At 37.7% G+C, this 22,292-nt stretch overlaps 2 protein-coding genes across 2 annotated transcripts; both read right to left on the bottom strand.

Annotated features, from left to right (window-relative positions):
• Nucleotides 1–3,068: 3,068 nt before the first annotated feature.
• Nucleotides 3,069–6,639, bottom strand: hoxa10b (homeobox A10b). Its single transcript, XM_007900485.2, has 2 exons — nucleotides 5,741–6,639; nucleotides 3,069–4,104 (listed from the first exon to the last, which is right to left on the bottom strand). Exons 1-2 carry the CDS (start codon nucleotides 6,498–6,500, stop codon nucleotides 3,830–3,832), a joined length of 1,035 nt encoding a protein of 344 aa, XP_007898676.1. The 5' UTR covers nucleotides 6,501–6,639; the 3' UTR covers nucleotides 3,069–3,829.
• A 9,222-nt stretch (nucleotides 6,640–15,861) lies between these two features.
• On the bottom strand, nucleotides 15,862–20,032 carry hoxa11b (homeobox A11b). The gene is made up of 2 exons (XM_007900484.2): nucleotides 19,276–20,032; nucleotides 15,862–18,096 (listed from the first exon to the last, which is right to left on the bottom strand). The coding sequence occupies exons 1-2, from the start codon at nucleotides 19,922–19,924 to the stop codon at nucleotides 17,864–17,866; spliced, it is 882 nt and encodes a 293-aa protein (XP_007898675.1). The 5' UTR covers nucleotides 19,925–20,032; the 3' UTR covers nucleotides 15,862–17,863.
• Between the last annotated feature and the right edge of the window lie 2,260 nt (nucleotides 20,033–22,292).

Raw genomic sequence — 22,292 nt, 5'->3', positions numbered from 1 at the left:
ATGTGTGCATGATAGCATCTGAAGCTTTTTCCAGTAAATGCGTAAATTTCCAGTAAAAATAAAAACTTACAACTTAATAGCACAAAACAAATAAGGATGAAACGTGTGCCACTTGACATATAGCCAACAACATGTTGGCCTCGCCAAAGATAGTTTTTTTTAATTACAATAATATTGTTTGAATAAAGTATCTTACACACGATTCCCGCTGATTTTCCTCCAAACTATATTTTATATCAAAACGCAGTTAGATATATTAATGATGGAGAAAATAGTTATACATGGGTCTGATCTGTAACGTATTTTAAATAGGATCTGCTGATTCCCCAAGTAATGCAACAGCTATTTATATATAGGTATATATATATAATATATATGACTATGGTCTAATTTTATTTTCTAAACTATGCCAATACATGATTTTTACAGGTGGTATGATAGTGTGAGTTGCTTAACTGTTTGATGATATAAACTATACATTTGGTCCCGAAATATTCTTTTGCTTTTCACAAAATAAAACATTCTAAATAGATCTCTTATCAAGCATTCAAACGTTTGTTTCGCAGCATGCGATACACGTGTAGGTTTAAAATCGCCTGATAAGACACATTACGTAAATTAATACCGTAACTGTGCTCATTTAAAGTAAGCGGATCTGTTTTTGAAACACGATTTGTAGGCAACTTGCAAAGATCATTCGAAGCTGGTTTGAATATACGGAACCCACGTTTCAATCCGAAATGCATTAACTGGGTTAACGTGATGTGTTTGTCTTTCCGCGTGTTATTTTATGATATAAAATTAATTGAAAACTTCACTGGCGAGATTGAACACAAGAAAAATCGGTTCGGGATTCTGCATAACTGAATGCTTCGATGGGTTAAAACATGACAATGGAAACCGGACCTGCCATTTAAATAACCAACCCACCAGATAAAATGCTCGGTGTTTGTTTACCTGCTTTCCTTAGATTAAAGCTTCTGTTTGTCTCGTCTAAATAGCCAGTATAATAGGATGTCTGCTCTCTGTGTTTAGTCTGGTTTCCTGCAGCGGCAGGTCTCCAACAGAGAAGCAATTCCACTACCATCCACCGAGGTCGCTGTTTCCCAGATCGAAACAAATTTACGCGCCGAGGCGCCATGCAATGATCATAACCGAGGCCTTGTGCCTTTCAAGTAATTTCTTTGTCTTTCACATGGTGGAATACATATGCTTAAAACACGTACACTAATATATCACTTCCTGCAGTCCCTTCTTATTTCCGATTTTCACTGGGAATTATAAGATCAATCACGAGCAGAATACACTAAAGAAATATGCGCTGTTTAAGCAATATTAACGTGATGTTGAAATATTTATTACGAACAAAGAGGAATTCGCAATGCATGTGTTACGCTGCCGTGAGAATGAAATTAGTTGCATCCTGCAAATATCTGCAGTCAGGCAGTACCGACGAGAAAGGACATTTAAATCACGATTCAGAGGCACAATCTTAGTCGAGCAGAAATCTAAAATTGATCAAATATTCAAATTAAACATGAACTTGATCCTTCTTAGGAAATATAAACCCAAAGCACAAAAACATTTCGCAATTTCTAATTAGTAATAACATTTAAAATAAACATAAATCCACGCGAGATTGCAAACCGAAGCATAGATTGCTCTTTTATTCAAAAAAATCAGAGTTGCATTACTATCGAGAACGCTTACGCAATAAGCTGTTGATATCCCTCTTATGAAAGACTCAGAATTTCTAAGATAAATAATGCCAGCATTTTTTTTCAATTAGTTAATCGCGTTATTTAGTAAGTGATGTTTTTTTATCCAAACCAGCGATAGATTCACTGGCGAAGACGATAACTGCAGTAATTCGAGCAGTTTCGTGTTGTAGAGTTAGACTCGAGCCCCAACAACATGAAACTACCTAAATCACACATCAGTTCTATCTCGGTTCTTTAGATTCCTATCACTGTACACAAATGGGAATGTTTTAAGGCATATTCAAGAAATTCACTAAAATCGAAAAGTCACATTCTCTATACCCCTAGTCACTTGCTGGTTTAATGGTTTACTAACAAACAAAACGTGCTCTTTACAGTGGGTAATACCATATTTCACCCTAATCATTTTACACAAATCCGTTTTTGCGTTCCGGATCGAAATAGCATTTAATTGAAAAGGTTTAACTGCAAATTCAGCATGAAAAGTATTATTATTTCCGCATTAAATATGGCGGGATCTTTATTACGCCTGTTCAGGATTTCACGCGGACTGATTGCATCTTACTCATTTCGGTAAAGATAATCCATAGTAACTTGTTTGTACAGCAATAATCACGAGTTCAAGGTTTGGCTCAAGAAAAGAACCAGTCAGATGACACAGTCTATGGAGAGGTCTTTTCTTTTGTTCCTTCCCCCCACCCCCCTAGATAGATTGTAAATTTCAACGGTACAGTAACTTATGCTTGTATACGTTAACATTATGTTGGTATTGTAAAAAAAATATCACAAATACAGAATGTTTAGCTATTATCATTGGTATTCCTTCAAAATAAATCTCTGTGGGAAAACAGGCCTTAACATTAATTCTTATTACATACCTCACCTTTACCATTCAATGCCTTCGGGTCTCTTATCTGTGCAAAAGCTGACTTTATTCGATTTCTCAGTATCTTCTGAATTTGCTGATTAAAAGATCTGAAGTGCATTAGGAGCAAAGAAAATCAATCCCCTACATCACAGCAGTGCTCTGCTCCCTCTTTCTTCGTGGCTGTTCGCTCAACTGAAACCACTCGTCCAAGACAGCAACAACCCAGATATACTAGCAAGTCATAAAACTCAACAAAAGCCGACAAACGTTACAGCACCATTGCTATATAGCCCAGACAAATTACGACCGTCTAGGTAATATTTAAATGGATTGGAACAGCAATTGCCAGTGTTTAAATCCACCATTCCTGTTGTAAACTTCCTGAATAGATATGGCAAGAAAAGAGTCGAACACAAAATTAAGTAAAAAAATAAAAAGAGTATATATAAAATTATGTACATATTTCTGTCTCCAAGGAATCCGACGAAATGTTTTTATTCATCTTTCATGAAAACACAAGGTCTCTTTTTAACATACACAGTGCAGCAGCAAAGGACTGATAGCATATTCTGAGTCCTGTAGTATAAGTAGCTCCTCTTTTCATACCACCAAAACAAAACATATCAATTATATTTCCCTTCGCTTGCTTTGCTTTCAAGGTGAATTGACAGTAATGGGTTCAATACCCGACATTGCTACCTTTTTATGTTTGCAACAATAATCCACATGTTTGAATGTGCTCGGATGCATCCGGTCTCTCAAGGCATGTGATATCATTATGTAACAACACACTTTACAGAATAATCACATTTAAGTTCTAATAACGTGTCCGTATACGGCATTTACTTTTTGAAACTAATTTTAACAGAATGGGTATCTGCATTTAAACGTTACAAGGTTTGATGCACTTAGCTGATAATTGGCCACTAACACACAATTAAAATATTGTTGACATGTGTTTCCCCACTATTGTCTGGAAAATTATCGTACAGGCTGATAACTGTTGTACATGCCTTGCTTATCAATGGCAATGCTTCCTTACTATTATCATCATCATTAGTAGTATAGCGACAAAACAGATTACCGCCACAACTAAAAACAAAACACGTAGATTGTAAATATCTACAACCAGCATGAAGCTGAAAAGTCAGAGGTAAGTGGAAAAGTTTTTAGTCTCTCGGTAATAATAGCACAACTTCCCAATGTCCCGCTGGAATCTGTAAACCAGTGTTTTTGTTTATCATGAAAAGCTGAAGTTAGCTGTTAGCTCCCGGATCCTGTTCTCACGATTCATTTTCTTGAGTTTCATCCTGCGATTTTGAAACCAGATTTTGACCTGCCTGTCAGTCAGGTGGACACTGCGGCTAATCTCTAGGCGACGCTCTCGAGTCAGGTACATATTGAAGAGAAACTCTTTTTCCAGCTCCAGGGTCTGGTGTTTGGTGTAAGGGCATCGTTTTTTCCTGCCACTCTTTGCAGTTAGCCAGTTGGCCGCATTTTCAGATTTTACTTCCCCTAGTAAACAAGAGAAAAGGGGAGACACAGGAGACGAAAGGTAGAGAGAGAGAGAGAGGTAAACAGAACAGAGAGAGTTAACCATATTTTGTAAAATAAATTCAATACAGGAACTTGCTTTGTGGTGGTGAAGTCATATACAGGCTGGATTTTCCTATTTGTTTCCTCAATATCTCTATTCGTGGATTATTAAATACTTAAAATGTTTAATGGTATTATTTTCGATTAACACTTACAAAATAATTTGAGTCAGCACAGAAAACTGGCTACCGCTTCTACAACACAGGCGCATAAACCATTGAATGCACAGCACACAAAACGAGCAAATTTATAATTACCTCGTAACATGAAGATAAGTTCTTAAATGCCAAGCCTTATTCAAGAAAAAGAAGAATTGAATATATTTCAATCAAAATCGAAATTATTTCTTAATGTCTATTTTTACGCCTGCTTTTATAATGTTTGTTTATCAGTTAACATTTTTGTTTTTATCTCTTGCGTTTTATATTCCAAGTTGTTTTAAAAGCTAAAATCTGGGTGGACTGATATGAAAGGAATTTTCTGATTATTTTGTATGATTTCATACAATGATTTCATACAATGATTTCATACAATGATTTCATACAATAATTTCGTTTTCTTTCTTATTCTACAATATCCCTAAATACCTTTTCTCAACGATTACCACATGAAAGAAAAATATGTTGGAATCCTAAGTAAATCCAAACAATGTGCAAAGTCTCCATTAGTGCCAATTAGTGTGTTTCTTTCCAATACCATTTTCGACCTCAGCTTATCAGCTTTGTCTTGATATTCATTTGCAAGGACTCGTTGTCAACTATGTCTATAATTTAACAAAATTGGCCAAACGTTCTGTTTCTAAAATCATCAGATCCAGGTGAAAACGAATGAGATAGTTTCTTCGCCATTGGGATGTTTCAAGATCATTACCACCCAGTGGTCTTTACTCTTTTTAAACTCTGAAATGATTTTATCCAGTGTTATCTTCACAAGTTCGTTAGTAGAAATTCCTTCATGCTTATTGTTACTTTCATTTGTGTTGTCCTGATGTTTGTTTCCACGCAGTTTATCAGATTTCCAATGCACAAAAGAGCGACCATTGGCTGAAACTGATTCATAGCTTCAGGTTTGTTCCATTTAAAATTGCATTTCAGCATTATTAGTACAACCACAAATAACACCACATATATTCACACATCTTCAAAATTTTGAGCATTTTTGTAAATAAACTTGATACTTTCTTTCTCGATACCAACGTAGGATCATAAAATATCACTATGTTCCTTAGAGTATTATTTATTGGTTGTCTTTTGTTTACTTTGGACACTGTGTGCAAATATGTCCTTCTATGCGGCACACTTAAATAACTCTAGAAAGGATTCGTGGTTTTGTAACTTCTCTGACAAGTTTAAACTGTGGCTACAATTGACTCCAGAGCGTGGGCTCATGCAATAAACTATAGTGGGCATTAATTTTTACAGCATAGCTCACGCCCAAAAATAAAAAGTTCACAAGGTCAGAATAAACCCACCTTTGTTAAACTTGTTAACTGTACTTGCCACGTTTACCCTTTCTGAGGGCTGTGCAGAGCCCCTCTTGTGTAATATTTACCTACCTTTTGTTTCCTTCACAGGAGAGTTTTTGCTGTTCTCTGAAGGTTCAGGAGATGTTTCCTCATTAGCTGAAGAAGCTTGAACCTCTGCTTCTTCCCTCTCCGAACCGCAGGTTAAATGACCGGGGGATGTCCCTTCACTTCCTTTTCTCCCCAACTCACTCGGGGTCGAAGCTGAAGAAGGGGGGGTTCCGAAACGGATCTGTGACTGGGGCACGAATGAAGAGGCCCCAGCCTGCCCAGTGTTGCTATAAAGTGTCTGTTTGGATGTCGGATAGGCTTGGGACAGGCGGAAGTAGCCGGGGACAGGAACCCCGCCGCTATTAGTACTGTCACTAATGGAGCACGATTCTGATGTCAGTCTTGGGAATGTGGAGAGATCTGTAGCAGTTGCGCTTTTGGGGCATTTCTCAGAATCATATAAGCAATATGCATTTTCTTCTTTGATATTCTGGGGAAAGGAACACGCTGCTACTTGCTGGGCTGCAGGTTGCTCCATACGACAAGATCTAGGAGGATCTGACCAAACTTCCATCCCGCTCATATAGGGATGAGAAGTCAGGATCATACTCTGAGGGTTGTTCTCGCTTCGTTTGCTCAAAGATGGGAAAAGTCCACAATTCTGGATGCCGTAAGACAGATCAGACGCAGGCGGCAGGTATAGGCTGTTGTTGGGGTAATAAGTTCCGTCCCCACCACGACCCACGCTGATCAGAGAATCTACTAAAAAGGAGTTAGCTGCCGGGCTGTCTGAGCATGACATTGTTGTGGGGTAATTTGGCGAAAGCAGAAGATATCCCGCTCAGGCTGACATTTCTTGTGCAAACACGCTGAATATGATTAGAGATACCTCCGCAGCAGGACAAGGGCACGAGCCAATCAAATGGCAGAGCTGGCCATAAGCCCCGCCTCCGGAGTAGCTACGTCACTAGAACTGCAAAAAGGTCACCATATGTATTGGGTAAACTGCAAAGGCTCCTAAATGCATCTTTATTCCCTCATTCTAGTTTATTAACATCACGTCTACTCAATAAAATTAAACCTAGTCTCAAATATTGTGTAATAAAAGAATTAGTAATGTGTAAAATTCCATTATGTTTCGTTTTTACTTTCTAGCAATAATTTTAATATTAAATTACCCCCCCCCCACCCCCCACCACCCGCAGCTGACAAAATATCTGGTTTAGTACTGTTATAATGTCCATTTGTAATCGTATGCTTCAAGTAAAAGGTACGTTGGGTTTACGAGACTCAGTATAAGCCGAGTAAACATAAGTAATCTTGACCATCACATTGCGGTCACTCGGATGCAACTGGAATTTTTAATTGATAATTACAGCTATGAGCAACACTAGAACCTGGTTTTACTTAAACAAAACAATATTATTATTGTTATGCCACGCGTGCTGTAAAACGCTCCCAAACATGTAGGCGTTAGTGTGCATTTCTAGTTTAATGTTTGTAGTGTCGAGTTTAGTAGGTTAGTGAAATGGACTGTAGCTCTGCGGGTTAAGTGTAGAAGGTCAACGATAATAAACTAATAAAGCGGCACCAACGTTTTCTGTATATTTACAAAGCGCAGTGCAGAAAGACTGATTCTCGGCAATGACATTTTTTTCAAATTTAATACTTACCATTTCAAGCTTTGCGAAGAATTTGCTTCAAAATATTTAACTGTATATTTTCAGCTGTTTGAACTGGAGGAGACAGCATTTACCACATCTATAACGTTGACCTCAGGATTTTGTCTTAAAAATAAAAAACAAGGCTGTTAAACTGAATTTACAAGCACCTTACTTGTAGTCCGGTTAAATGTAAAACAAGCAAACCCTGCTTACAAGACTCGGAAGAGAAACGTAACAGAGAATTCTTGTTCGAAATCTCCAAACTTTTAGTAACTTCAAAGGGTAATGCGGAGTTTGAGCGTGAACTCCGGTTTAATATAAACTTTCCTTTGACAAGGGGTCATATTAAAGTAAAATTACAGATCAAAACAACCCATTATCCATCATTACTGTGCCTGTAGAATTTTCGAAAGCAAAGACGTTTTCGCCCATCAAATCAAAGCTTTCCTTCTAAATTAAGATAACCTACACAGCGTTTTGTAGTTGTGTGTGGTATACATCTTCGAAGTGTTGACTTCGTGGCATATCTGTACAATGTGCTACAGTATAATACAGCTCCAAAAAATAAGAGAGGCCGTTCTGTGTAAGTAACGTTCTGCATATTTTGATCGCCACCTTTGCAATCAAGTACAGCGAGGACTGACGCCTGAAAGCAAGCTCGGATCGGGAGTAAACAGTGTGATTTCACAGTGACAAAGGATTTAACCTTCAGTCTTGGGCAATAGCTGCGCTTTACGAGTCTATTTGAGCACAAGCATACTTCCTCTCTTCCTACCCCCCTCCCCCCCCGCCCGCCCCCCCCCCCCACATAGTTTTTTTTTGTTTTTACTTTGGGCGCTGGTCTAAAGCTCTGAAAATGTTGTTAACATTGGGTGTTAATCTAAAACAGGTTATTTAAAATATAGTTCGTGTAAAAGTCAGCGGGATAGGAAGCCCAGCTCTCATGCATTGTGTTTGCTAAGGGCCGTCTCAAAGGATTCGTTATTTGCTTATTTAGAAACATAAATGACTGTTCAAAATTATCACCATAGTCCAGAAATGTGGGCTTCCTAAGTTAACCTGAAAATGTTTCTTTTGCAGTCCCACTGTGCCTATGACACATATAATCATGGGAGTAGACAAAGATTTAATGGGGAAAAACTAAATGCAATGTCTACTCAACTCTCATATATAAATGCTCAAGCTACTGTACACAAATGGCAACCAGCAGTGTGTTAATGTGTTGGAGACAGGATATTTATCTGATTTTTTTCTGGTAAAAATTTGATTGCTTAATAAATTTATGCCATATTTGGATAATTTTATTGGTATATTTTGGGAAAGGCTTAACGTTTATAACTCGGATTCCCAGTAAAACTCTAATGTGGATAGTGGATTGGTCTTCCAGTTTCCAAGGACACTGGGAGTCTCATTTTGAGCTTTATAGGCAGGAATGAGCCTTGGAGGCCGGCCTCGTGGCTGCTGTGTACATTCCCAAAACACGCTGGGAAAAAAAGCTCCAAGGGTGTTTCATTTTAAAAAAATGCGTTTCTTTTCCAGTTTCCTAACACACCCTTGGTTGTTACATCTGACATTGTTAACAATCAATAAACACGTTTAACGCTGCCGAGTAGGAGGATGGTACAAATCAAATGGGCTATATGTTGCACAACAGGAGAAAAGATGCAAGAAACAGCTTCAGAATGCAACCAGACTGTATGGGTAACACAGTACTTTACTGCCCTTTGACGTTGAAAGACTAACGAAGATATTTTTCCGCCAAGCTGTATTGATCCCGTGTATTGCAAGTTTTCTCTATTTCTCTTCCTGGCGCCAATAAATGCGCAAACATCCCGACACATTACTCCAAACGAGGTAAAGTGTGTGTTGTCTATATTTCAGTGATTGCAGCTGAAGCTTGAAAGGCATTGCGGCGAAAGGCTACTCTAGTTAAAAGCGTGAGCAGAGCAGGCTGACTGCTCTCACAGCCCGGACTCGTTCTTAGCCTAGATCGTGAACTTAAGACTGAAACCAGACATCACAAGCCTTTCACTCTTTGCTAAACACCGATTTAAGGAGAAAACCTCAGAATTCACCTGTGGCCGCGGATAGTTATATTATGTCTAACTGGTTATCTCTAACTTGCAATAGCATTACATATATTGTACTGTATAACACTTTGTGAAGTCCTAAAATTGGCGCCTCGCCGTTCAAGTGTACGGGCCATTGTGTGTGCGCAGTGACTCCTTTTCAAACTCTCAACTAGAGTAAATATTTGTCATTCTTTTAGGCTGCTTTAACCCACGTCCCTTTTTTTAAAAATAAAAATGGCTATCTCAGCTTAAAGTTTAGGATTGAAAGAGAGATAATGATGTGTTCCCTGAGAGATAAATCTGAAAACACTGACGCGTTGTATCTGCCTTTACGTTGACCTGTTTTATTGGAACAATTGGAGGTTCTGGGATAGTTTGCTTTATCAGGGTGCATTTGAACGTTTATTTTAATCCGTCTTTAAATAAATCATTTTTCCGGACAACTCAGCATCGAAGACTAACATCCATTGGGCATTAAATGCAGCCTTCCCTTCTTCTGATTTTAATGCTAAAGCTATAACAGGTTATACAGAAATGTTTACAGAAACGTAATTCTGGGGGGAAATTGTCTGAAATCACTTTTGCATAGATACCCAAACACAATATACACGGCTACCAGAGTCAAATAAATAAGGGGGAAAATACAATATATATAGTCAGCAGAGTCAAATAATTAGGGGGAAAACCCTCATGTTAATTTGGTTGTTGTATTCACTGAAGACTTATTTTTTCACTGACTTTCAAGCCTTACTAATTTGCTGGGATATCATTTGTCCGATTCCTTTGCAGGAGACGATTAAATGATTCAGCGGTTACTGATCAGGAATAAATGAAGTGATTATCTTTTCCGATGTAAATTAACCGAAGATCCCAAATATAAACGGAAGATAGAAAACGAAATATTCCTTGGCTCGTTGTACAAATAAATTTAGTAAAATGTGGAGTTAAAATAAAAAAAAGTTCATTGATTGATATAGTGAACGTATAATACATATCGACCATATCAGTTGCATAGTATATACATGTAAATGTAAACTAGTTAATCTATAAAGTAGAATTCAGTTCTACTTTATATTAAATATATTTACTTAGTATGTGTATGCATTATGTACATGTGTACAGTCTATTTTGACGGTACTCTATTTTTTAAATAGAACCTGATGCTTTCCATAAATTGTTCTATAAAAGCTCAAAATCATCATCTTACCTATTTAGTTCAGTCATTTCATCAACATTAAATAGTAACTGCAATGTCTCATGTCTTATCAATTAAAATGACACGTAGAAAGGAACCAATATTGCATCACCAAAGAAAGGTATGACTGTGAACTGGAGCGCCTTTCATTTTAATAAAACCTATCGATATTGGTATGGTAACAAATTTTCTGACCGGGATACTTTAACAAACTCGGAACTGAGAATACTGTGCCAAAAAAAAATCTCCCAAGCTTCAAATGTAGCAGAATTAATGCTGTCAGAAATTATGTCAATAGAATGTTACGAACACCACTTTATATTGTACTGTTCAGTGATATAGTTTTAACAACTAAGTTGATTCTGATGCCAGTGTCCACTTTAAAAAGTTTCCACTTAAAATGTTCACTCAACTGCACTCAAACATAAATGCATATAAAACACACACACAATGATAGATATAGACATTATCTAGCATACTATTATTAAACAAACGTTATTGTTGGATTTTATTTAGACACGCCATCGTGTTTCGCTTATTTAATAACCTGTACTCATTTGGGTAATTTATAATGGAAGGCACGGATTCTGATTTTATTTAGTATGCTTTTAAATAAATGGTTGCACTGTTTTATACCGCTGACAGATTTGCTTACTGGCTTTATTCCAAAAAGGGCGGCAATTCAATTGCTTAGGCCATGGTGAAGGTGACACAGCGGGGGTCAGGGCAGAATTCAAAAAGAATGTCCATGTTACTCACCACGTTGAAAATGAAGTCTTGGTGTAAAATATACAATTAAAACAAATTTCTCGCTTAGTCTCCTGCATAGAATTGCACTGACGAGAACGCTAGCATTCAATAGTTTGATTCTTCCATACAAAGGAGTAGTGTGTGTTTTAATGCTCAATTTAAAGTCGTTTAATAACTTATCAAAACGCCAAACCTCCACCACTGCAGAAATAAAATACAGTGCAACATACTGCAAAATAGGTGTGTAAAGGCGATTTCTGTGTGGCGCACTGTTTCAGCTCTTAATAACAAAATAAAGTTTCGCCAGATGCAGTCCCTCGTTCAACTTGCCACTCATCCGCTTGAAACAAACGACCTACAGTAACCCTGTGCTATAATATCTTGCGTTTTTCTGTTTAAAACAAAACTGTCTTTCAGTATAATATTCCTTAACATAATGATTATCTTGTTCGCTTAATCGGAGTCAAGCAGCTACAAGACAGACTTTGCACGCAGACCAATATGCGCGTTGCGAGTCACCGCTAAAATGCATCTATATTCGTTAGTGGAAAAAGCCAGCTGGTTATGTAGAACAAATGTTTGTAACTCTGTGTTTTGTGTGAAACAGTGGAAAAAGAAATTAGCCAACCTTAAAAACCAATCAGGGTTCAATCCAAATTTAGAATGTCTAGACTGTCCTATTTTCTTAACAGTTACAATAAAAGCACCACAGCAGTAGGTCGGTTCCCGTGTTTGTTCTTTAGCTTCCTTCACTGCTTCTTACTGATCCTTATTATCTGGTACTGCTTCTTACTGTTCCTAGGTGCTAGAAGTTCTCACGTGGAAAATCCGCACCCGCATTTCTCCCAGAATTTTTAGAGTGCACTTATCTGTTACCTGGTGAGTCTAATTGTTTAATCAATCGTTCTGGTTTCTAAGTGGTTTTAAAGGCTTGGATTTTAGTAATTCTATAATACAAGAAGGTTCCTTGGAAGCTTAAAATTGCGCACTAATAAAGATAACAATTGCCTTCTTATTTTATTGTGGTGAAGGGTGAGGTATGATTCACTGGTTGCAGTTTGTTTTGCCATTCTATTTTACGTTATATCGATAGGTTAAAGGACTTATTTTAAAAGTAAAAAGTTAATTCACTTACAACCGCCCCCACCACCACCCCAGCATCCCCCCCCCCCCCCCCCCCACTCACAGATACACACACAGACAGACATAGACACACTGAATGAATGAATCGTTGGTATACCGTTGTGGTGCAAGCATTGATTCTAGACCCAGAGGGCGCTGTGGTCTGAAGTTACATCAGTCACTGACTTGTGCATTAAATATTGAAGTTTTGCTGATTCCAGATAAGAACACATCATGACATGCGCGGATCACTAATAACACTCTATTAAACTAATCGCACAATAAAGTTGTAAGACACAATCTTTTCTTGAGCCATTGTTAAAACAGGGCACGCTAAGAGAAAAAGTCATTTTGCAAGGATCATAATTCAACGTGAAAAGAGCTAACTGTATCAAACGCAATCATCAAATTAATACCTGACGTTAATTCATACATAAAACTTGTTGTGCTTCATCAGCAATTCACTTACTAAATAAACAGACATACAACATTATATACACACATATACTGTACATACAGACACACGCGTACACCTATCAACACGCACAACAGCTTTGTGTAAATGAAGAAGAAATTCTGCATGAATTTCATTCAGAATTTACACACTCCAAGTTTGAATGAACCTTCAATTCTCGCAGATGATATGTTAGAGCAGTGCTCAGTCAAGCTCAGCAGCAGAGTTAATTATTATTGCAAATTAGCGTCACGTGACGTTTTGCACAAAATAAATGCATTCTGGTAAAAATTTAGGATCAACGACGACAGTGCTCAGTTGAAATGTGATTCTAAACGATATAAAATAATTATTTGATTATTTCACTTCACTTATTAAGCTCGGAATTGAAATACGTTTTGTTTGATGGAGATACGTGCTGAACTCATTTGGTCACAGCTACTTTATGGTTAATTATATTGAGATTTGCCGTGTTTATTAAATAAGTGATCTGTACAAAGATTTTTTTAAAAATCAGTGCGTGACAAGCAAATATAAACAAACCTCAGTGTACGAACCGTCATCAATATTTTCTATAATAACATATTGTAGTGAAAAACAGAAATAACCTGCTAACTAACCAATCAAAATAAAAAACACATTTAACGAAAAAGCGCAGAGCACAGACGCGTACTGAAATAAAAAGCACAATATATACAATTATAACAAACTGCTATGTTTCACACCATTTCGCAGTCACGTATTCCTAAACAAAATGGTCAGATATTTGAATTACGGACGTATAAATGACAAATCGTCAACAAAATCGACAACATACCAACTCAATTCCATTCGGTTTATGTTTTAACTCTATAGGGAAGAGTTCCTAGAAAAAAGCTAACAAAATACAACCTCCAAGAATAAGTTATTTTAGGAAATGTTGCCTTTTTTTAGAAAAAAGGAAGAGAAAGAGCAATCTGTCCTTTGTGGTTACACAGATGCAGCCAAAAGACCAAAAAAGGCAGACGGTTCCACGAGTTGAGGAAACATGTTAAATATTAGGTCCAAAAAGGACAGCTCTCCAGTGGATTTAACTTTATTTTAAGGTTTTAAAAAATATATATTTTCATTTTAACAACTAGGACGCTGAAAAATATTACCCAGATATCCAAAGCCAAACCACGTTTCCCATTACTGGTGAAATTGTAATAGCCCTATGTTTTATGTTAGTGTTGTATATACATTATACCACAGGAGAGAACACCCAACAACGGAAATAAGCATTTTTTAAAAAAAAAGGAAAGGGGGAATAAATAAAGGAAAACGAATTTTATCGGCCGAAGTAAACTTTCTGACTAGAATACTAACCGAAGGTGCATTTCTAAATTATTATCTGCTCAAAAGTGATTATGTTTTAAATACTTTAATTGAACTTAAGGTACACTTGAACGCTGCCTTAGTTTCAAAGCTCGCTCAAGTCTGCTACTGGGTTTGGAATAACAGTGCACATTGCCTTTACTGGAGGTTCTCTATGCGGATATAAAAGTGAAATCATAATTCTCATGGGTTCGGGTAATAATTCTCACGTGCAGTTCAATATAAAACTTATAATTTCCACTGGTAGCAATGCAGTAAAAATAATAAATGACTGAAAGATTTTTAACTTGAGATATGGACTTGGGGTGAATAAAAGTCCTTGCCGTAAATGCTTGCAGACTGATCACTTACCTTTTTGTGTCTTTCAAACGACGGTTTTTTGGGGCTTTCTTCGGAGATTCCAAAAGCTTTGGCTTTCACTCATTTCTCCAAACTCGGAAGCAATACATTTATATTAAGAAACGAATACACTTCTTTTTCGAATTGGTAAAAAGTGCTACAACGAAGAAGAGAAAGTATTTTCCTTACAGGTTTTGTTGCTCCACAGCGGCTTTGACATTGATCTAAATGGCGCCACCGTGTGGACTTCGGTCCTTCTGAAAAAAGCCATGATCACAGCTTCTTCACGTACACCGCACGAAAACCAACAACGAAGGCTGGAAAGGGATACCTACAATGTGCGAAACAGCTAACATTGGATTCTTTGAATTTGATCCCAAGCGTTTGAATTCTGGATCCATTTGCCGTAAGCTTGCAAAGACGAAGATAGCCACATTAAAACGATCTTTATGACTTGTCCTGCTGTTAGTAACCACAGCAACAGAGACGATCCCTTGTCATTTGCCTCAGATGCCTCAGCCCCTTAATCTGGTACATCCCCAGTCTTAACTCCCTCTTCCCTAAAGCTAAACGCGAAATACAACTTCTAATTACAGCTTTCGCTATCCATTATTAAAAGAAATTCGCACGCAATATTAAGCTTCCTCGGCACAGGTTTATAACCCGCCAGCAACTCTGCCAGTCGTCTTGATCAATCTTTTATAATTCGTATTGGGCTCCTGTCACCTCCGGAGGGAGTGTAACCGGTGTATGGAAGCTTCAAACCTTGTTATTCCTTCACCCCCAAGGTTAGAGGTGACGTCCATGGCGCAACAGAAGTTCAAAGCCAGTAAACAGGCAGGAAAGCAGAATGCAAACTGATATTAAAATATGTAACAGAAATGAAAACCAAGGCAATCACTGTCACAGAAGGATCCTGAAAAATCCCACCTAACTTTTGGAGATGTGTTTTTTCAGTTAAAGGATGAAGAGTCCCGACATTATCCAACTTGCAGTTGCAAATACTTTCACAAACTAAACTGAGTTTAATTAAAAGCAGTGTTCTATTATTTCTAATGTAAACCAATTTTAAATGGCATTGTTTTCAACTGTGTCTTAAGAAATACTTGTATTTATATTTGTCTACTGTCTGATTCCAACGTCTTTAGTCATTAAAAAGTAACCCAGAAAGAAGCGTACTAATATATATAGTATGTGTGGAATGTTATCCAGCTTTAATGATTGTTTATTACGTACATGAAACGCACAGTAATACAATACTTGCAGGTGGTTTTAGTTTGCGTTGAGGACCCGACAAAGTTCAAAAAAAGCCTCAATAAAAAGCACCTTTAGTTACCTCTTCTACCTTGGATTTCATTGTGCGCCATCTGAACGTGTACATGCAATTCTTACACTTTTTCAGACTGATAAATATAAATTATATACAAATGTTAGGGAAATTTTGATATCACATTTAATTAAACAGCGTTTGATTAAGACTTGATTTTTTTTTAAAAGAATCTCTTTCCTATTTTAACACCAGTCGCTGAATGTAAAAAAGCACCACTTTCTATGGTGCATATTTCAACTCATACTGAATTCAGTGTACCGCAGATTGAATTGGACGTATCGAAGAACATGACATGGATACTATTCTACGCTGCAGCACTGTCATCTGTCAATTCGATTAGCACATAAAGGCATGTAATTATTTTCTAGAGATGGCCATGGTACATATCACAATGAAACATTTAAATTAAATAAGAATAGTAAACACAACACTTTTAAGGCTGGTATAAGTGAACAGGTAACGTGTAGACAATATTTGTACAATACGGCCTATGGATATATCGGCCTATAAAAGCTTATATGGTGAATGTACAGGAAATGTTGCCATTGTGCAAATAAGGAAATTAATTTCTGTCTTTGGTTCACACGGATAAGGGTGGCTTTTTAAGAATTATTAATACGGCAGATTTGTCACCTTAGAGTCATCTATGAAAACAATGGATGCATGAGCAGCATTTTCGAAACCCTATTCTTATTGAAAACAGTCCATACACATTCATATTATACCAAAATGAGCGATATATTTACATCATGTTGTGCTCAAGTGTGCTAACACTGGTACTATCTATTCTATTCGAAAAGTTAAAAGTAAATTATATTTGAAAATGTTGGCGCACAGTGTGTCAAATTGGAATTAAACACCCGCGGACTTACTGAAGCAGCTTAAATATCCCATTTTCAAAAATGATTATGTATCAGTTCTATTTTAAAGGACAGTATGATCAATATTGAACCCCGTCACTCAGAACGTCTTCAAATAATTAAATTACACTTATTTTTCTTTGCGTCCTATGTGAATTTAACACAAAACTTATTTTCTTTAGACGCCGTGTCTTTATCTCAATTTTTTTTGGTTGGATATTCACATACATGCTTTTTATCTGTGGTGGTGTGGGGTCTATTGGATGTAAATTATTGGAAAACATTTAGAATTGCTATAGGAATGCATTGTACCTTGTAATCTATCTTTAAGTATCTATATATAAACAGGCACATATCCATATTCTAAGATGCGATGAACAGGCATCAGTTGCTTTGGACACTTATCGCGCTATACAGAAAATTCAGCTGCAAAAGAACAATGCAGCTGCTTGCTAATCGTTGCAACTGAAAATAAGAAATAATGTATATGTCCAATAAGTTGGAATTGGCATTGAGATCCACTGAAAGCGTCCTAATCTAAAGCATGCACACATTTTATTTTTAAAAAATTATTGCAGCTGATCCACAACAGTCGAGTCTCTCTTGTGTGGCTCCGATGCTGAAATCCGGAGCCATTTATAATCTCATTTTTTGTTCGAAACTTTCTCTTTTTTGACCTCGGGTTCGCTGAACTAACTCCAGGCATTCACCTTGGTCTCCCGACGTTAATCTTTTGTACAATGCACACGAACAGCACGACTGGAAACGTAATGGTGTGTCTGTGGTGTGCCTGTCTGCGAATGTGAAATAAACTAAGGAGATTGGTTCCAGTTACAGTTTAAAGTTTGAGAAAATCTGCTTAGGCGTCCGAGCGTCCTCAAGGTAGTTCATCCCGTCAAAGCCGAATTAAAGTGTCTGCTCCCAAACTCGAACTTGAGGGGTCTTTTACCTCTGGTTTCTGCCGGAGATTCTTCACAGAGGGGAAAGTTGAGAAGAAGTGCCTCTTTTAACCTCAGGATAATTTTAGAGCAGTGGATTTGTGGTGTAATACTGAAGGCGGTCCCTGTTTAGTTTCTTTTCCTTCATCCTCCTGTTCTGAAACCAAATTTTGACTTGGCGGTCGGTGAGGTTGAGCATCCGGGAAAGCTGAAGCCGCTTTTCTTTGTTGATGTAGACACTGAAGAAAAATTCTCTTTCCAATTCCCTGATCTGGTATTTGGTATATGGACATCTCTTTTTCCGTGCACGTTGGCCACCTGCACCAGGTAAACAGTGTGTGAAACCACTGATAAACGAAATTAATTAACTTTGTGTGCGTTTACATATTCCGCACTGTGAACAAATTCAAAGTCTAACATTGGATTACATCCATTTTGATCACCATTTTCTTTCAGCATTGGCCTAGGCCATTAAAATGCAAATACATGTTCTTAAATACCTTTATAGTTTGTAGAGCAATTGCAGAGATTGCAGTACTGATCCAATTTGATATCAAAGCTGCAGGTCTCCCTTTCCAGCCATATGCTTTGAAACTCCAAGTGAGACTAACACTAAACATTCTCTGTCTATTTGGGGCAGAGGAGCCGTGAAACATCGCAATTCAATTGGGATATTAAAGACAAGAAAAAAAAAGTTGGGGCTGAAATAATAACTGTACAGATGTGCAAACTTTCATTTTGTCAGTATGTTGCTCAGCTTATGAAGGCTAGGAGGGAATGAAACACTTCAGCTTTATGTTAAAAAATGCTGGGAACTACTTCTAACTTGACTTCATCAGGCGAGGGGGTTTGCGCATTATAGTTATTATTGTGTATTGTGAAACGCGACATGGGGCAACCTTCAAACGTAATATGGAGCTTTAAGACTGTAGCGCTCGGACATCCAGCTATAAAATGTGATTATTAAATAAAATATAGCTACTCGGTTCTGTTATAACTTTTTATGATATAAGGCTTCAATGCTGAAGGTATTACACTATTTATGTAGCTGTTAAAAATGTCATTTTGCCTTATTATGTTCCAAAGCGGTTACTTATGGAGCTGAATACAACCTATAAATAGAGTTTTTGTGTCAACACGTGTGTTTTATAGTATTGCTAGTCTGTACTAGAACACAGAGAGATCAGAAGCGGCCAAACGTAATCTTTTCATGAATTTACACCTAATAATTTAAGTAATGAGATTTTGAACCCCAAACTCGATTTTTGAGGTACAGGGGGGAGCATTTTAATGCAGCGATTGGCTGGAGTTATTTCACGGCCAATTTCAGAGCTGAGCACGTGATCCTGTCATTTATATAAAAAAAAAGTTTTGTTGGGAAATCTACAGGCCATCCATAAACCCCCTTATATGCTTATAAAACAGCACATAAAATTTTTAACAGCAGCACGCGAGATCGCAAACTTTCTCTCACAAGTGGGCACTGAGTCTACATACTGGAATTGCTGGCTTTTTCCTCATTGTTGCCGGAAGAAGACTCCGGGCTGCTTCTCCCGGGACTCGTCTCCTTCTCCACGGACACCCTGGAAGTCTCCGAACTTGAAGTTGCTGCAGACGGCACTTTCTCCGGGCTCTTCTCCCCGCAATACTCCGACTGCTGATTTTCACCGGAACCGTAGGCAGTCTCGAAAAATTGATCGAACCCTTGTGGCAGAACACCGTTCCTGCCCACGGGGTTGTAGAAGCTGGACGACGCGTTAGAGCTGGGGTGGTAAACACTGGCGCTATTTTTCATTAACATCTCGCCCATGGTGGCAGCAGGCAGACATTCCCTGTGCATGAGCTCCTCTGCGGAATAGCAATGGGACAGATTGCCTCTGTGGTGCCACTTATTTGAAGGATCGAGGGCATAGTCTCTGAAGGTAACTTCTCTCACAGGTTGGACTTGAGGGATATTAGAAGAATACGAGTACGTCATGGGGCGAGAAGCCGGCGTTTGGGGTAAAAAAGAAGGAAGGCTGGAAAAATCCGGGCCCGAGACATAATAGGTGCAGCTAGGCAAGTAGAGATTAGAGCCACAAGAAACCCGCTCATCAAAATCCATCATCGCTTTCTTGGGGTCCCCTAGCGCAGGAATAGCTTGCATTCGCGGAGCTAAACATGGTCCTTAGATGCTGCTGCCTCTTTGAAGCTGATCCGCGGAGTAAAAATTTGGAAACGTAAGCTGACGTGGAAATGTATCTCCATACATCGTAGGGACAAGCCGGTCATGTGACCAGATGCCTGGAGAAATTGACATGCATCACTTTGGATTTCCCCCCTCGCACCAAAAGCGAGCAAAGCTCTTTACATCTCAGCTCTGCACAAACCTACAAGAAGGGGGGGGGGGAGAAAAGCTCGAATAATGCCGTGAAGGTGTTTAACCGTCACACCAAAGGCGCATTTGGCAAATTTACTGCACGTCGGTCCAACAAGCTGACTTGAAGCGAGGATGGATCTGGAAATAACAACTAACGATTTCCGCTCTGGAAATATATCAAAACCCACTTATTTTCTAGAGAGAGTGATTTTTCAACACATTTCCTACATATTTGTTCTACAGAAGCATTTTCATTTCGGTTAATTTATTCACCAATAATCTCCATTTGCTTTTCTCCCTGTTTTATTTCATGGGGACAACTGTAGAAACTTGCTGATTTCGCCAGCAGAATTTTTTGAAATTATGGATAATTTGGTGGTCAAAGCTCCGCAAGAAGCTTTTAGCGAACTTTGTAATGGTAAAAAGATCGATTTTTAAATTCTTACACAGCGTTTTATGCACGCTCGAGCCTATATTGCCTCAAACACTAGATTATTACAGCCATATTTAGATCTCAGAGAGAAAATAAGTAACTCCGTCCCCAACTTGGAGATTTTTTTCTTGAAGCTATCCAAAATCAATGTGAGATGAATTCTGCCATAAAGTGTGGATATAAATCTCTGCAAAGCTGACAAGAGAATGCGTTGAATTAAGCGTTTTTCGAAGTTAATGCTTCCTCAGGCTGGCGGACGAGCGGGCATGGTCACGTTCAACTCCACAACAAGCAAAACCCTTCCCCATTATCAACGAGGCTTTAAAAAAAAACAACTAAAGGTTTGCTTATGTGAATTGTGGGAAATGTTTGGGGAAAAAAATCTAACGCACTAACTCATCTGGCATTCGAGGTTTGTTTCTGTGAACGTATGGCTCGGGGTGCATCGTCACTTCAGATGCCTTCATTGAAAACAAGTTCACGGAGAAGCAAACAACATCAGGAAGAGCAGCTAAAGGGAATGTTGCTCACTTGGTATTAGTTGCGGGCCCGACTATTTTCATAACTGCATAAAAAAGACAATGATTTTAAACTAGCAAACCGAGTTTTAGTGCAGACGCAAGGATTCAAAATACAGTGTGTGTTTAGGGAAGGAACAGAATAATTAACTAATGTCTAATTAACTCTATTTAAGGTAAGGTTGTGCAGCAATCTCAAATATTTTAATGCACGTTAAGAATTTAACAACCATGTAATGTGCCCGGGTCTGGTTCAAATGAATGCAATCGTTGAAAATAGTCAAAGTTAAAGTTTAGACATTGCTTTCAGATTTTAAAGTGTTGCTCTTCCAAAAGCAACTGGGCAGGGCCAAAACTAACACAATCTCTCAAAAAAATACCTTTCTCTTATATATTTGCCAGAAAATCTTAGGTTTGCACTGCATTCAATTTCACAGAACAAAAAGTTTGATTGCCAGTACCATTAACAATCACCGGTTAACAATTTAAGCCGCATTCTTGCAATTGTTTAGCTTCAGTAAATGCAGAGAAATGCTCTGAAATACCCTTTAGGTGCCCTGAAGTGCATATTGTATCTTTTCGCTCTTCTGCGAAAGCCAAATTATTCACCCTTTATCAATTACAGTGAATATAATACATTCATCGGGATAATTTACTTCTTTAGCTGAAAAAAATATTTTTATTTTAATTCAGAAATCAATAATAATTATATATAGCTTTATAATACGGTTTTGCAGTGCCCAATAAAAAGCTTTTGTTTTGAAATTTAGATGACATTCCTTTTTTACTGCTTTTTCCTATAATACTTTACACATTTCTTCTTCTTCTTATTTTATTGCAACCTTGTTATTAAACAGCTTGTTTTTTAATATAAATTAAAACATGCAAACAATAAGATATAATTTTGAATGGTCTAGAATTTAAAAATAGCATCCGAAATGAAAACATTATGCAACGGCTTTCAGGCAAAATCGGATTTACTCGTAATTCTGGCCCCGCAACAATATCTACGCTTAATGTGGAAATTGAAAATTGAAGCTGAAAAAAAGGCAGAATAATGTCCCGATAAGAAATAGGCAAATTCCACCACATGTGCGGTACTTTTCGTAATATAATTGAATGCAGGATGCCTATGAGAAACGAAGTAGTTTAGTTTGCATAGGATTTTAATAGCGGCTTTGACAATCAGCTTCAGCAGATGCCA

Source organism: Callorhinchus milii, unplaced genomic scaffold (genome assembly GCF_018977255.1).
Source record: "Callorhinchus milii isolate IMCB2004 unplaced genomic scaffold, IMCB_Cmil_1.0 Scaffold2, whole genome shotgun sequence".
NCBI classification, from domain to species: Eukaryota; Metazoa; Chordata; class Chondrichthyes; order Chimaeriformes; family Callorhinchidae; genus Callorhinchus; species Callorhinchus milii.
The sequence above is the reverse complement of the archived record's forward strand: the minus strand, read 5'-3'. Positions and strand labels throughout refer to the sequence as shown.

What these genes read in the sequence shown, in the direction of transcription:
- hoxa11b (XM_007900484.2), bottom strand. Translation starts at nt 19,924, where the DNA reads ATGCAAGCTATTCCTGCGCTAGGGGACCCCAAGAAAGCGATGATGGAT. An exon ending in GGAAAAAGCCAGCAATTCCA is followed by an intron (nt 18,097 to 19,275) that starts GTATGTAGACTC and finishes TACCTGGTGCAG; the next exon opens with GTGGCCAACGTGCACGGAAA.
- hoxa10b (XM_007900485.2), bottom strand. Translation starts at nt 6,500, where the DNA reads ATGTCATGCTCAGACAGCCCGGCAGCTAACTCCTTTTTAGTAGATTCT. An exon ending in TCCTGTGAAGGAAACAAAAG is followed by an intron (nt 4,105 to 5,740) that starts GTAGGTAAATAT and finishes CTTGTTTACTAG; the next exon opens with GGGAAGTAAAATCTGAAAAT.